The sequence below is a fragment of the Cynocephalus volans genome, chromosome 11, assembly GCF_027409185.1.
Source record: "Cynocephalus volans isolate mCynVol1 chromosome 11, mCynVol1.pri, whole genome shotgun sequence".
Classification (NCBI taxonomy): Eukaryota; Metazoa; Chordata; class Mammalia; order Dermoptera; family Cynocephalidae; genus Cynocephalus; species Cynocephalus volans.
This window is the reverse complement of record NC_084470.1, coordinates 55,352,804-55,369,384: the sequence shown is the minus strand read 5'-3', so window position 1 is coordinate 55,369,384 and position 16,581 is coordinate 55,352,804. Positions and strand designations below refer to the sequence as shown.

The 16,581-nt window shown below is 44.2% G+C and overlaps 1 protein-coding gene across 1 annotated transcript in view; it reads right to left on the bottom strand.

The window, feature by feature from the left end:
• Positions 1 to 15,434, bottom strand: part of ZKSCAN7 (zinc finger with KRAB and SCAN domains 7) — a 35,642-nt gene extending 20,208 nt beyond the window's left edge. Inside the window, exons 1-6 of the mRNA XM_063114452.1 lie at positions 15,352 to 15,434; positions 13,314 to 13,854; positions 9,420 to 9,588; positions 8,028 to 8,119; positions 7,611 to 7,737; positions 4,938 to 5,657 (exon numbers count right to left, since the gene is read on the bottom strand). Coding sequence (XP_062970522.1) covers positions 4,938 to 5,657; positions 7,611 to 7,737; positions 8,028 to 8,119; positions 9,420 to 9,588; positions 13,314 to 13,736 — 1,531 coding nt within the window. The 5' untranslated portion in view covers positions 13,737 to 13,854; positions 15,352 to 15,434. The remainder of the gene's footprint in view (positions 1 to 4,937; positions 5,658 to 7,610; positions 7,738 to 8,027; positions 8,120 to 9,419; positions 9,589 to 13,313; positions 13,855 to 15,351) is intronic.
• Positions 15,435 to 16,581: the final 1,147 nt, after the last annotated feature.

The following is a 16,581-nucleotide window of genomic DNA, read 5'->3' as shown; positions in this document are numbered from 1 at the left end:
CTCCAGGGACGGGCAGGTGGGGGCGGGGTTCAGAAGCTGTGGTCACCGCTGCAGCCCAGGGTGACACACGCCAGCTCAGGCCTCCATGTTTCCACGTCTGCAGCTGCGGCTGCGACATGGGCCATGGCGCACCGGCGGGATGCGCGCGCGGGTTGGGAGAAGATTCCAGGTTCTCCGCAGGGTAAAGACACCCTTTCAAAGCTGTTCCTTTGTGCCAATTCTGCTACAGCTGTGTCTGGCGCAGGCCTCGGGCTGCTTCTACTCATGGCGGAAAGGCGGCAGGCAGCTCTCCTCTTCCGCCATCTTGACCTCCACTGCAGTGTTGAGCAAAGGGAAGGCTCTGGTTTCAGGGCACAAAAAGAATGTCACAGAGAAATCCTGCGGCTCCTGGGGCTCCCCCACAGGCCGAGCCGGAGCAGCTCCGCACTTTTGCTACAGAGAAGGAGAATAGATGGCTGCTCCTCTGGTGGCGGCGGCAGCGGCTCCTCTGCAAACTTCTCCAGGACCCAGCTCCAATCTGTGGGCTAGAACATTTTCAACACTGTGCCTGTACACAGCGCAGAAGATCTATAAATCTGCAGCCAAATACAAGAGAAGTCAGCTCGGGTTGGTCACGCCGTCAGGTGCTGGCTGCCGTAGGCGCTGACCTTCGCTGCTGAAGCTGTAGTGGAGGCTGCGGCCGCTATGTCCCCAGGAAGTGGGGATATAGAGTTTAGCTGTGGAATATTTTCTTTCTGTTTACAAGGTAAGTGGGTAAGCATCCATATCCTAGCATCTCACCATCTTGTTTGACCAACTGAACTATCTCCCTAGGTTTGAATTCCATCTGATTTTAAAAAATAAATGGGAAGTTCTGTCACACTGTTTACTGATACCCTTTTTCTACACTGTGGATTCTCTGATGGAGCAGAAGTTATGTGCTATAACAGAAGCTTTTCCACACTTTCTTCAGGAATGTTTTTCAGAAATGTGTGCAAAATAATAGAAGATTCTGATGAATGATTTCTTGACCTTCAAAAATCGAAAGGCACAGGGCCGGCCCGTGGCTCACTCAGGAGAATGCGCTTCTCGTAACACTAAGGCCATGTGTTCGGACCCCTATATACGGATGACCGATTTGCTCACTTGGGAGAGCATGGTGCTGACAACACCAAGCCAAGGGTTAAGATCCCCTTACCAGTCATCTTTAAAAACAACAACAACAAAAAAACCGAAAGGCACTCTAATCCATGTGACATTTCTGATGTCAAACAAGAAATTAACTAGAACTAAAGGCTTTCCTACTCACAAATGACTAGGCTTTCTTGTTTAAGCCTCTGGTGGATGTTTGCAACAACTGAATTTTTTTCACATATCTCAAGAATAGGTCCTTTTCTCTATTTGGAGTCACTGAGTAAAGTAAAATCTGCCTTTTAACTGAATGTTTTTTCACATTCAGTTCTTTCACATCTAAGCTATTCCCAATGAGGCAAGGAATGTGGAAGGAGGGTCTGCTGGACACCCAGTATGGAGGCTGAGGCAAAAAGAAAGCTGGACACAAGAGATGGGCCTGAGTGGAAGGTTTTCAACCAGCTTAGCAAAATCTGAAGCTGCTTCTTTACTGCTTTAGTGTACAGGTAGTTATGTAAATCTACAACTAACCTTCTAGATCCAGATCTAAAGGAATAATTTTAACAGCATCTAATTGGATTTTAAAGGGATTCAAGGAAAATCAATTTTATCTATTTTGGGACAAATATCAGGACTTGAAAGCCCTCATCATTCACTAATAAAGAAAAAACAAATGTAATGTGGGGCCAATGGAAAGCCTCTGCAACTTGGGGCAGTAAAAGAACATATAAAAGAAATGTATCCAAGGAAAAAATGGAATTCAAAATGAGAAAAAAAATAAACTGCCCTTGGCATACAGATTGGAAATTGACATAAACAAATCATTATTTATTGCATACCTAGAAAAGCTAAGAAATGAAACTAAAAAGCTATTAAAATTAAAAATAATTTAGCAAGGTAACTGGATCCAAATAAAAAACATTTTTTTAAATCAGTAATTTTGTTTATACTAGCAATGACCAGTTGAAACTGAGGTATGGATTTTAAATGCAGCCATTTTTCCTCCATCCAAGAGTGAGGCTTATCCAGAAAGTCAGGGCACGACATTCATTTCTACTGACCTACACCAAACTGGTGGTAGTGGGCTAATACCATTCTGAATAGTGCTGGTTACCACTCTCCAGAGGCTTAGTGTAGTTGGGGATGAGCAAACAAGAAATAAAATGTAAAACTGCAGCATCCAAAAAGCAGAGTGGTTCTACTGAAGATGTGACCAGTAACATGACCAGTAACATCCAGCTCAGGGTGGAAGGCTAGACCCATGTGTTCATATAGGGTCAGGCTCTATCCTGGGATCTGAGAGTTCCCAAAGTAAAACACTTGGCAGAGGGGAAAAAGTCTTTTCTGCATATCTTTTAAAGGAAAATGGAAACAACAAAAATATAGTTGAAAACAAATTTAATTTTAAATATATATTTACAAATGGCAAATTTCCTCAATATCACATCTATTTCTTATTTTCTTAAGCCTCAACCCTTCCCTTTCTTCTCCGCTGAGAAAAACCACAGCTCACAAACTCCCCCTTCCATGTTACATACCCGACATTGCCCTCTCTTTCACCTTTGCCACACTGCTGATCCTGTCATCCTGTTAAGAGGAAGTTTGGGGAATGGGAACAGAAGGAGGTAGACACCAGAAGCAAAGGTCCTCCAGCAGTGGGGCTCTACTGCAAGGGAGAAAAGTTGTTCAAGCTCATGACTGATGTATGACTGTAGAAGGAAAGAAAATTCTCCGAGATGATTTCCTATTTCTCATGTCTTTAGGGAATAAAAGACAGCAGGCAAGATAATTATGGTAATTAAGGATACAGCACTCATCTTGAAATTAAGATGGCAGTTGCAGGTAGATGGAACTAGTCGATAAGGAAAACACATTACTTTGGCTCTGTTATCTTGCCACAAACCTCATCATTGTGAATTCCAATCATCAAGAAATGCTTCTAGCTAGTTTTTCAATCATCTGCACCACAGCTATGAAAGTCATGTCTTCTTTGCAGTAAATTTTGACTCTGTTCTTAACCTGTTGATTTAGGTAGCAGAGTGCAGTTAGCAAGTTCAGAACTGGAGTCAATGTGCAGGGTAAAGTACCTATCAGTGGGATATGACTGCCTAACCCAATATCTAGATACACACACACATTCACTAACACACAAACTCATTAGCTTTCTGAGGCTGAAGTAATAGTAGTAAGACCTCCAGGAGTACACAGGTAGAAGATATCAGTGAGGCCACTGTATGTGATATCCTGTGATGAGATGCACTTTCATCTACAGAAGCATCTAGTATGATTTAAGGAGAGGGGGTGGTGATTGTGCATACTTTAAAGATTATTAAATTTGAGAGGTGAGGTTTAAAAAATTATTTAACAATTAGTATGTACAAACTATTATCTATATGATAAAAGAAAAAGATACATATCTGACCCCACAGAGCCTACAGTAAGTTGGTATGAAAGTATACAGAAACACATTAAGTTGAGAAAAATTTACAAAGCAATTTAACAACTGTTGCACACTGTAGTACCAGATAATTCAAAGCACTGAGGTCAAAGCAATAGAAGTTTAAGAGAAAGGAAGAAGCATTTGAAGAAGAAAATCTTTCAGAGATGAGATGAATCTTCAATATTGTGAGAAAAACAGATTAGCAAACAGGAAGAAAAGGTTTTCCGGGTAGGGAACACAAGACATAAGAAGCTATAGATTAAATTTAAAAAGTAGATGGGAACAGCTATAGCCAAGAGGCAGGAAAGAAGGAATCCGAGCCTTGTAGAACAACTTCATGTAAATGGTGAAAGGGAACAATAGCATATAAAAGATATTATCTCTGTCCTTTACAAGCACATGATATGATTGTTGGATACATTTTCAAATAATTAAAATAAAAAAATAAAGGAAAAAGGAAAGCTACAAGTAAGTAAAATGTGTGGTCCTTACTTTCCAACAGTGGAGAAGGATTGCACTAAATTACTCCCACTCTCCCACCTTAGTGACCCAATGGAAAGCAGTTGAGGAATGGACCACTTTGATTAGCAGTTCCAAGAGGAGACCAGGGTGAGAATCCTTCTTATAAAGAAATCTTAACTCAGAGTTCCTTGCTCTCTGTCTCAGAGGACAATACCTCAAAAAACTGATCGAGCCAGACCTGAGGGCTTCTCTCCAGCGTGAGTTCGCTGGTGGTGATTAAAAGTGGAACGCTGACTAAAGGCTTTACCACACTCACTACATTCATAAGGTTTCTCGCCAGTGTGAACTCTCTGGTGCACTATAAGCTGTGAGCTGTCACTAAAAGCTTTCCCACAATCGTTGCATTTATAGGGTTTTTCCCCAGTATGGGTTCTCTGATGTACCATAAGGCTGGAGCTATAACTGAAGACCTTCCCACACTCATTACATTCATAGGGTTTCTCACCAGTGTGAATTCTCTGATGTATAATGAGGTGTGAGTTTTGGTTGAAGGATTTTCCACACTCATTGCATTTATAGGGTTTTTCACCTGTGTGAAGTCTCTGATGCCGAATAAGACATTTACTCAGACTGAATGCCTTACCACACTCACTACATTTAAACGGTTTTTCTCCAGTATGAATTCGCTCATGGTCAACAAGCTGAGAAATCTGATTGAAGGCTTTCCCACATTCACTACATTTGTATGGTTTTTCCCCAGTGTGGAGGGTCTGATGTCGTATGAGACATTTACTCCGACTGAAGGCCTTGCCACATTCATTACACTCATATGGCTTCTCTCCAGTGTGGATTCGCTGATGGTCAATAAGATTTCTATTAGAACAGAAAGCTTTCCCACACTCATCACACTTGTAAGGTTTCTTACCAGTGTGAAGAATCTGATGTCGGACAAGACTTTTATTCCGAATAAATGCCTCTCCACACTCATTGCATTCATAAGGTTTCTCCCCAGTATGGGTTCTTTGGTGATCAATGAGTTGGCAACTCTGATTAAAAGCTTTCCCACACTCATTACATTTATAAGGTTTCTCCCCATTATGGAGTCTCTGGTGTTGAATGAGATGGGAGCTGTGTCGATAGGTCTTTCCACACTCACTGCATTCATAGGGTTTTTCTCCTGTGTGGGTTCTGAGATGAACAATTAGCTGAGAGGACTGCCTGAAGGTCTTACCACACTCATTACACTCATAGGGTTTCTCTCCCGTGTGGATTCTCTGGTGGCCAATGAGGTGTGAACTCCGATTGAAAGATTTGCCACATTCATCACATTGATAGAATTTCTGTCCCTTTAGAACTACTTCATGTTCAGCAGGACCGAAGGACAGATTTGTGTTTTCCTCTACTTCCTTATATTCCTCACATCTGTCCTTTGTGGATTTTCTCTTATCCTTGACTGTTATTGCCAAGAAATCACTTTCCAGTCTGCTCCCTTCTTCATCTGAGGGTTGCCCTTCTAGTTTCTCTAAAGTGTCTTCACAGACATCTCCAGCCTCTGGTTTCCCTGATGTTGTATCAGATGATTCGGATCCTTTAGAAATTTCCTGCTTTGGAGTCAACTCTGAGCTCTCCATCCTCTTCTCATCCACTGCCAGAGAAAGAACAGAACAATTTTCATTCATTTTTTTGTCCTGTTGGGGAAACAGAGTCCTCAAGAGCAGATGTATAATAAGAAAAGTCACATAGTGGTTAAGGAATGAGATGACACAATAAGAACAAGAATGAAATGGGAAATAGGTCAATTTTTTCTTCCAAGACAAAAAAACAAGGAGGGGGATATTGGTAGTGGAGAAGGATGGAAAAAGAGGTACCAGGACAGACAGATGTTGAGCCAGCATAGCACGAGTCAGGAGGGCAGTCGGAGGGCAAGAGACCAGATTGTAAAGCATGATGTGATCTTACAGAAGTCACTTAGATGCTATGTCTCCTTTAAAAAAAATTTACTCTAAGATCCTTTCTAACCATGATGTTGTATGGTTCCATGGTTCTCAGAACAGATGTTGGGAGAGAGAAGGCTAGCAAATACCTCAAGTTAAATAAAAGAAACTGGGAGGGCATAGATGGGAGTGAGTTGACAAGAGATTTATATTATGAAGGTATGATATGGAAAGTGTACAAACAGGAGAGATCTTGTATGATAGGACAGTGACAATATTTGGAGAAGGGTTCAGAAATGGGTTCAGAAATGCTGGGGGACACTGTTGAAGGGCACAGCAGAGCTCTAAAAGTTCGGATACGTCTGGACTCCAGAGCACTGGACTGGTACGAGTCAGTTCTGTACTCCCATAAAAATTAAGAGAGGCATCAATAATTTGAAATATAAATTAAAATATGTCTTTGGGATTTTGATTTTCTAAAATAATAAGGTATCTGAACAGTTGAATATTTGCCTTGAATTCTGGAATGTTTAAATACAAAATATGGGAGAAGACAGAGTAATAATGGTCCTATATAAAGACCTAATTGTTGGTTCCTTTGAATCATGTCTTAATCAGGGCCATGGCTATCACACTGTTTAGCATATGGAAAGTTAAACATGTCTGAGTCAATGACTTCTAAGCCCTCCCTCTCCAGAGTGGGCTACTGTTCTAAACTCATCAATCACAGAACCAGTCCTGCCAATAGCCCCTTCCAGGAAACTGCCCTGTCCCAGTCTTTGTAGACAGAGAAGTGTAGGCAACACTTCTTTGTGCCATATGACCCTGAAAATCCCATGATGGACCACAGTCAACTAGGCCAGTGTCAGGTACTAGACTCCAGTGTACCTTATCTGTATGGTAATCAGGTAAGGTAGCCTGGCCTCAAGTTCTGACCAAAAATAGATGATATTTAATGGCTGTACCAATCAAAATCTTTCTCTAACTAAATTCTAAACTGGAAATAGGCAAAATTAAGGCACTTAGGAGGAGGAATGTAAGCTGAAATGATGCATGGAGAGAAGCTAAGCTATTAGGAGCCACAGCAAGAAAATGAGTATGAGGGAACAGACAGTAGAATTAAGATGGAGCTATGATGGGGACAAAAGATTCAGAGTGAAGAAAATGGGTACCAGAAGGAGGACAACAGAGAGAAAACTGACATGCAGGGAGCAGCTGTGTTACATTCACACTGCAACACAGTGTGAATGTAAAAATTCATTTGTTTTTGCTGCTGAGGATCCTGGGCTGCCTTGGGTCAGGGCCCAGCCTCCGAAGGCCCTGCTTCCCACAGTCTAGTCTAGCTGATCAGTTGGTTGTGGGTTCCCTTTCCTTTGAGCTTTACAACACATAGAGCTCCTTGCTTACAATAAGTTAAGTGACTCTCTATTCCATACAACTAAAAAAGCCCTAACTAAACCACCCTACATCAATCAATAACGAAGTAAAGACAATGTGGATAATTGTTAAAGTGGAGCGATAGGTACAGAGAGGCTCACTATACTATTCTCTACTTATTCTATGTTTTAAAATTTTTCACAATTAAAAGTTTAAACAGACAAAGAATATAGTAAAGAAAATGTAGAGAATGCAGACTCTAAGTCAGTGGGGAAGAGGATCATTACCCAATAAGGCCACGCTGTGGTAATTTTCTGGCATGATGTTCCAGGACAGGCCTCTCTGACTGAGTGCCAGACCCTTCCACTTCCTCTGAAGATAGCCCACAGACAGGTCCTCATACGCCACAGTCTCCTGGAATGACAAACTTCTATTGCTCAGGAACGTTCCCTGCCTGAAGGGAAGAGTCATCGGGGGTATGATGACATGGAGTATGGGATCTCGGTCTGCAAAGGGGAGGAGGACAGCATCTGCGATGACACATGGAAAAGGACAAGTCCAGGGCAAGACTGTTCCAGGGGGAGCCAGTAGGCAGAAGAGCCCCAGGAGGAGTCTCAGATGGGACAGAGCCCTGGAGGTGAGCTCTGGCCATTCTTGGGCCACAGCCATGGGATCTTGGGAGAAACAGAAAGAATCAAGCTCACCTGGGGCCTGACCATCTGAAGCACAGTTGCTGCTCCTTGGTCTCCTGAGCTCCCCACTTGGGGATGGGTAGGAACTGGGGAAGCAAGCTGAGCTGAGGAAGGAAAGAAAGCTATGAGTGGGACAAGCCCTGCCTTCAGCGCCCATAGATCTACATTCCCAATGAGTGGATTCAAGAGAGCCCAGGCAGCTCCACACACATTGACTCTCATCCATCTTCTATAAAGGCATTATCCCTAGTGTGCTGTGAATTTTCCCGGGAGAACACAGTAGAAGGTCCCTGGTTAAACTGAGGACTGGGTGTTCCTTCCAGTCCCCATTCTCTCCAACCTCTCTGAAAGAAGCCATACATCTGCCCACATTCTCTCACCCATAGCTTCCCGAGCACTAGCCAAGCCTGACTTGACCCCCATGCCCTCTTATTATGGATGCTCCTTGAAGCTCAGGCTCTGGTGCTTCTTCTTTGTCAGCGATCTCACTGGCTCTCACTACTTTAACACTGCTCTCACAGCCTCACTTCTCTCCTAGGCCCCATCCCACACTTCCGGTTGCCTCCTGACATTTCACTTGGATGTCCCACAACACTCAAGTTCAGTGCCTAACATGCATGTTCTTACCACCTTCCTTTCTTGATTTTCCAAGTCCTGTCAATGATTCTATCATCAGCCAAAACTCTAATTTTCTTTCCTCTCATTTCACATCCAAGTCCATAGATTCTTCCCTCACAATGTTTCTCTCACTTGTTTTCTTTTCCATTCTACTCACCCCAGTTTAGGCAGTAGCTGTCTGACATCTATTCTACTGCACTGCCTTTCCACTGAGGTCCCCTCCAGTGGAATTATGGAATTATTCAACCCATAATGTTCATCTGTGCCAGAGTTATCCTCCTGAAATACTATTTCTAACAAATCATCCTCTGATCCCTAAAAGCTTCCTGGCCTCAGCCTCAAGGTCCTGTATGAGAAAGGCTCAGGTTCCCACATAAGCCTTTCCTGACCCCACCTCAATGAGGGCCCAAGAAACCCCCAACTTAGAGTGTTTGCTTATATTCTCATCTAGTGGCACACCTACTACTTTTCTCTCACTTTTAAGATCCTCCCCCAAGGCACACCTACTACTTTTCACTGTCCAGTCCACTGCCACCTCCTCCATGAAACAGTGATAGTGTACTACATCTGTCTGGTCTCCGACAGTGCTTTTTCTATGACAGGTACTTGGCAAAAACTTGCAAAATACATAAATGATGCAGAATAAGCAAAAGGAACAGACAAGGTCACTGGGGAAAGAGGACAGATGCAAGCCAGCGAGGGATTCCAATGGGGTGGGAGATAGGCAGATAAATAAAAAGAGCCTCCAGAGGAGAGAAGGGAGGCATGAGCTGGGGAGATGAGTACCAAAGTGCCCATTAGGGAGTTGCTGTGCCCCTGGGTCATGTGTAGTCTCCAGGTGGGCTCCAGGGGCTGAGCCCCCACGGAGGGGTGAGGTAGGAAGATATTCCTTTGTTGCACCCAGAGCTGTTGTCTCCTCCAAATGCATTTCTTGTTCCTGCGCTGGGGCTGAAACCTAGAGACAAGGAAATACAATTGGGTTCAAAAGAGCGTCCTCACAGGTACTGAACCCAAAATGTCTAAGATGACCCCTCCAGAAAAAATGCCAGGGAAAAGATGTGCCAGTGTCCTTCTAACCCCACCAGTACAACCTGCTGGGGGGAAAAAGTCACAGCAGAATCTAAATCTTGCACTCCTACTTGCCATCTCTCTGTTGACCCTCTTGGTAGGAGCTTGAGAACAAGATTCTGTAACCATTTCCATTCTGTGTCAGGTTTTCAGACATAAATTTGCTTATGAAGAATCATCCAGAAAAGGGAGCCAGGAGAGCAATTCAGTAACATTCTCTACAGCTTTAGCCTACAGAGGAAGCATCCCTTCTGTAGGTACAAAGGAAATAATAATAAGTGTATGTGCTTGTATGTGCACAAATAATGCTACTGAAGTGGACAGCTGGAGCAGTACTTCAGAATAGTGGCTGACAAACCTTAAGTGAGCTTTCCCAATTTCTCTCAGCAAAAGTGTGTCCTCTTCAGAGAAGCCTTCACTGACCACACTGATAAACAGGGATAGTCACTCTCTGTCATAATTACCTGATTAGGTATTCTGTATAGCATGTATTGATCTTTAAATTATCTTATATGTCTTTATCGTCTATTTTCTCCCCACTGGAATTTATCATTTTTTGAGGGTTAGAACTGTATCTGTCCTGATCACTAGTTCCTAGAACAATGCTTGGCCCAACATTGCTGTTTAATTAATATTTTGCTGACTGACTTCCTCTTGATATTTTGTCTAGAGTTTTTAGGGTTATCTGTAAACTCAGTTTTTAATATCTATATCTTTCGCCAATAATTTACATAAGAGAGTTAAATAAGATCAGACAACACTAACCTTTAGAGACCTTGAGAATACCTCAGAGCAGGGACATTTTATTTCTAACCCTTACTTGTCATCAAACCACCTCCTCACACTCTCATGGTTACTATTTTTACCAGCATTAGGAGCAGAAAACCTAAAACGTTATCTAAATAAAGCACATTTATAAGCTCACTTGCTCTGGCAGGTACATAGCACAGCACGACGTAAAAATACTTTCTCCTTCAATTAACCACTCCAGATTTGCCCTATTGGGTTACATCTGCTGAGATGTGAGGGGACTATCTCCTTTAATATATATCTCATCTGTGTAGTGTAGGACCAGGAGGCTCCTGGGGTCTGTGATTCCCAGGCTCTCCACTGAACGGTTCTTACAAATGGGAGTTATAGCGTGGCAGCTGTGGGTATTGGCAAAAGAGAACTTAACTGCCCTTGATAACACAACTTTGTAATTCACTGACAATTAAATCCTGTTACAGTTCCTGTTTATTATCTAGGACTCAGACTTATAGGTTTCAATTCTTTAAAGGCATAAATATCTCATTCTAATTCTCATTCTAAAATGGCATTCCATAGCAAGACACTAGAGAAAAGCTATAGTGGCTTAGAACCTAGGGAGCTGGAAAATCCTGGTCCCCACACTTGGTAGTAATCAGCAATAACCACAATTCAGCTCAATCTTGTGGACAAGAGAATGCTTATCAGACATGTCATCTGGGATGAGTTAATTAACCTCTGTGACCACTTCACTTGTCAAATGGAGGTAATGATTACTCTATTGCTTATTTTGTAAGCCTGGTAGGAGCTGAAATAAAATATGGGATACAGACCTGGCTGGATAGCTCACTTGGCTAGAGAGTGGTGCTGATAATACCAAAGTCAAGGGTTTGAATTCCCAACCAGGCCAGCCACCAAAATTGAAAAAGAAAAAAAAAAAAGATACAGGATACAAAAGCATTTTGTAAAGTGCACAATTCTGCAGCCCAGGAGGGATTGCCCTACCACCCTTTCCCAGCCTCAATGTACATACAATGAAGTGGCTTACTCCTGATAAACAGAATGACTCTGATTTGCCCTGATCCTCCTTAAACTCCTCCTGGCAAACCGCCATAGAAAAGCTTGTTTATTCATTTAGCCCTTCTATAAACATTTTTTGAACCCCTCCTAGGAAAGACAGTCCTGCCCTAATGTCTTCATGTCAAAAAACTTAACAGTGACAGTAGCGGCAGAGTAAGAAATGGAGTCCAAAGACCCCACTCTTATGCTGGAGCCATGAGTGTTCAGATAGCTTGCCTGTAAGTTGTCATTCTCTTGGGTTTTGACTTGACAGTCACCTGTTTCTGAGGCTCCCCGGATAGAAAATTGAGAGTTTTAATGGAGGGAACATTCACTTCTGCTTATGCAAAATCAGACAAGAAACAGAAATTTTCGTTTACTCTCCTCACTAAATAGCACTCTAAACATGTCTTCAGCCACTTGTCATTGTCAAGGTTGGTCTAGCTGCTCTCTAGGCCCCTGTGATGGAAATGATGGTTGACAAGGGATTTGATAATGCCAAATGTGCATTGCCCGGTACTCCTGGAAAAATGTCTAGCCCCAAGACTCTGATCACCTAGAACTGATTCTCAAGTCATAAATATGTGATCATTTTTTCTTAATGCACTGAATAAAATGATATGCTGGGTATTTGGGAAGTTTTATGTACTGTTTTCCCTGGTGAAGTGCAAAGGGGTAAAGTAGAAGGGACTCTAGTCTACCTGCTCAGGTTACAGGGAAGCAATTTGAGACTCATTAGGAGGAACTAACTTATCCATGGTGTAATGATCTTTTGATGTATCAACTTGGCACAAATCACACACTAATCCAGGTGTTGCTGTGAAGTATTTTGTAAACGTGATTAAAGTCCATAATCAATTTACTTTAATTAAGGGAGATTATCCTAGATAATGGATAGATGAATGAGCCTGACTCAGTTGGTTCAAGGCCTTAAAAGCAAAGCTGAAGGTTCCATGAAGAAGAAATTGGTCTGTGCACTGCAGCTTGTGCCAGAGTACCAGCCTGCTCTTCCTTATGGTCTGCCTTATGGATTTCAATCTTGCCTAGCCAGGCCCACATCTCATAAGCCACTTTCTACCAATAAATTTCTTTATACACACACACATCTCCTACTGGTTCTGCTTCTCTGACTGAACTCTGACTGATACACATGGTCACAGAACTAGTTAGCTCTGTGGTCCTAGAAGCCAGATTTTCCAATGTAGCATACTGCTGACGCTTTCCAGCTTTTTCTCTAGTTTGAGTTACCTTGGCTTTAAATTTCTGAGAACCCCAGGAAATAAGGAAAATCAAAGTTAGAATTAAAGATGCAAAAAAATCCCAGTTGGTTGTGGAAAGCTAGCCAAAACTCCAAATGATTACGAGGTCCAGAAATGTCACCTCTCATAAGGTACCTGAGAGGCAGGAAGAGAAAGAATTGACTCTGAGAAGTCCAAGGAGGTGAGTAATAAGAATTTCTAAAATGAGGGTCAATGCTATCAGCATATCCAAAGGCCCACCTCTTCTCCATCTCCTATTCTAACCAGCGTACAGATCTCCTGCTTGCCAAGAGTGCTGTGTGGATCTCCAGGCTAAAGCTAGGCTCACAACACAGTATTTCACAGTGTGATTCCCAGATCTTAGCTGGGATTCGCATTTTTGTTTATGGCTTGGAGCACAGAACTATTTCCCCTCTATCCATGGAAAAGGTTCAGGAATCCTAAGAACAAACCAGTCTAGAACCTGGGAAATGGAAAATGTCTATTCCCAGACCAACCCAAGCACTACAGAATGATTATGGATGCCATTCTAGACTCAATTGCTCACCTCTCCTGGTCCACTGAGATGTCTCTGGAAATCCTCCACCACAGCCACAGCCTCGTCGCCACTCTCAGGGTGATGCAGCTGAACCCAGGTCTGGAGCTCCGCAGGCAGGATGCTCAGGAACTGCTCCAGCACCAGCAGCTCCAGGATCTGCTCCTTGGTGTGTACCTCTGGCATCAGCCACCAGCGGCAGAGCTCTCTAAGCCGGCTCAGTGCCTCTTGTGGTCCGGACATCTCGTGGTAACATAATTGCCTGAAGTGCAGCCGGAAGATTTCACAGACAGGAGGGTGGTTCTTTTGGAGACTGTAGCCTTGTCCCCAGGTCTGGCTCCCCTGCTCCTGCTTCACAGTCAGGCGCCCCTCCTGCTTCTGGAAAACAGCACTCCTGGGGATGAGGCCTAAAGATCCCCTGACTTTGGTGGTCATTGTGACCTCAAAGAGAAGCTTGTCTCAGCTGCAGTTGGTCCAATTAAAATGATGGTCTGTAGTTCAGATCTCAGGAGCTATTTTTCAGGGTTGGGGAAGGAGCTTATGGAAGTGTCACCTACAGAAACATCAAGAGAGGAGTCAGAGTCCCCAGAGTGTTCAGCCCCAGGCTGATAACAGTTTCTCCAAAGTTAAAAAGCAAGGCTCCAGAAAAACAGAGCACAACCAACACAGTCTCTCAAAGCATCTCTCTAAGTGACTTTACTTCTTAAACTTTTAGTGGCTCCCATCACGTACAGAAAAAAACCTAAATGTCTACGCCTAGCATTCACAGCCCTTCACCACCCAGCCTTAAACCTCTGTTCCAGCCACACCCATTACCACTCTTCAAGTACCCGGGCTACAAAGACAGCAATGGTCTCCAAGGTGGGATATGCAAGATATCCCAAAGGATGCAAAAGGAAATACTAAGTTGTTATTTAACTCCTATTTAATGTATGTTTTATAATGTGCATTGAAATTCGTGTAGTAGTACACATCTTTAATTTACAAATAAATCTATGTAGGAAGTGCATGCTCAAAACTCTTCTATTTATAGTGATGTGTAATAAAGAAAGTTTGGGACTATTGCTATAGAGACACAGCCAAAGTCACACATACTCCTTCCTGTTTGGATTTTTCTTCTTCCTTTCAACTTTTGACAAACTCTTACTTAGCTGTCAATACTCTGAACAAATGCCGTTTTCTTTTGAAGGCTTTCCTGATTGCCCCAGCAGAGAGCTGGCAGCTTCCCTGTCTGTACTTCTCACTACAATACTGTATTTTAACTGGTTTATGCACATACCCTCATACCCTCCAAACTGCTGGATGGCCACCAAAGGAAAGGAACCAGATGGAGTCAGAAGTGCCAAACCTTTTTCTACTTAATGCACTCCCCTAGAAAGCCTTCTGGATCTCTCCAGGGTTAAGTGTGGTTATTGCCTCAGTGACCTCACAGTACTTTTTTCATTCAAACCTCTGTGAGAGCACTTCTCATACTAACTGCTTGTGATTTACACAGCTGCCTCCCACACTTTATGGGACTCAAAGGGCAGGGCTGGCTTCCAGTCACCTTTGTACACATGCGTGTGTACATGGCACACAGAAGCATTATATTTGGTAAAGGAATGAATGTGGTTCATTTTGCTGACTCTGAAGTGAGGGGAAACTTTTATCGTTTATACACTGTAAAATCCTCTTTGAAAACCAGCACATTGGTGGTAACTGGGGGATCTGTACTGTGCTTCCATTTCACCATGCATCCTGATCCCCGGGTAAGCTATTTCTCTCTAGGCTTCAGTTTCTTTAAAAAGACAGAAATGGGCGTAAAAATAATCTGTGAGCTCTGCTCTGAGATCCCAGACGTGTAGGAAGTTCAGGCCATTTTCATACTTCCCTTACGGTTCCAAATGCTCAGCAGCTTATCTCAACTAGATTTTTGCATTTCCAAGTCACACTTCACGTTTTAAATTCCGAGTCTGAGTGTGACCGACTTCTGACGGTCGTCTCACCGTGCAAGGCGGGAAGACAGCTATCTAAATTTCGTGCTAAACCAGGCTTCTGCGGCGCCGCTCACCTGGCCACGTCTGCCCTGTTCATCGCTGTGCCCGCAGGTGCCGGCTCCGTGCCACGCACGGCTGGTCAGAGGATCGGGACAAAGAAGCGGCTCTACACCGGGCGGCTTCTGAGCGTCACGGGGACCGCGCCGCCCGCCGCAGGGGCGAAGCGCGGTCCCGGCCGGCGTCAGACAGCCAGCCTCCGAGCCGCGCTGACTCGGGCCTGACGACCCCGGCCCCGATCGCGCCTCCCTCCCCTCACCCAGCCCACTCGCGTCTACCACTGGGCGCAGACGCCGGACACCGCAGCGGCCCGTGGAAGCTAAAACAATGGCCGAGCCGGAAGCGAGAGAAGCCCCCACTTCCGGCCTCCCCAGGATCCCGGAAGTGTCAGTTGCGAAGGTGGGCACGCGCGCCCCCACACCCGGCAGAGGTGGCTGGGCCCTGGGTGCCCCGGCCTTTACCGCAGCCTGGCGGAGCCAGTTGTGACCGGAGCGGGGCCTCACGCGAAGTCTCAGCTACGCACATCCCGCTCTCAGGCCATTCAAAGTCCGGGCGACCCAGAGCACCCCAGTTCTGCCCCTTCCCCTCCGGGTGACCTCCTTGGGAAAGATACCCAACTTCTGAGCCTGTTTTCTCACCTGAAAAATTCAGAGCATAGCACGTGCCTCACAGGGTTGTGAGCCCTGAATGAGGTAACCGTACAGGCACTACGTAGCAAAAGCCTGGCATATCTTGAGCGTTCAGTTATACCAATCTGAGTCTCAATGAAGTGAGCAGCAGGCACCTCCATATGGGCCGAAATATCACAGTCTCTGGGCCTGCTTCTTCACTTGAAAGATGAAGATGCCTGTGGCTCAGTGCCTGTAGCCCAACATAGGTCTTTTACAGAGTTCAAAGTAAACAGTCCCCCTGGATGTCTAGGAATCAGCAATTTCCCAAAGGTGTGCTGGCTCTATCTCTGGCCTTGAGATGTGTCCCTCATATATCTGCACAAACCAGGATAGAAACAAAGGCATTGGCAGTCCTGCTCAGGAGTTTGCATGCGCTTAAAGGAGGTGTCTTAGACCAGACTTTGTCCACTGAGCCTAATGGGTGGCCTCCTAACATCGAGGTCACCCTTTACATTTGGAAAGCTCACAGAAAGGTCTTGGCTATCTAGGCCTAGCCTCTGCCTGACATTGCCGCTGGACATGGCCCATTGGTCCATCAAGGCCTCAAAGGCTCAGGGATCTTGAGTAGGAAATCTC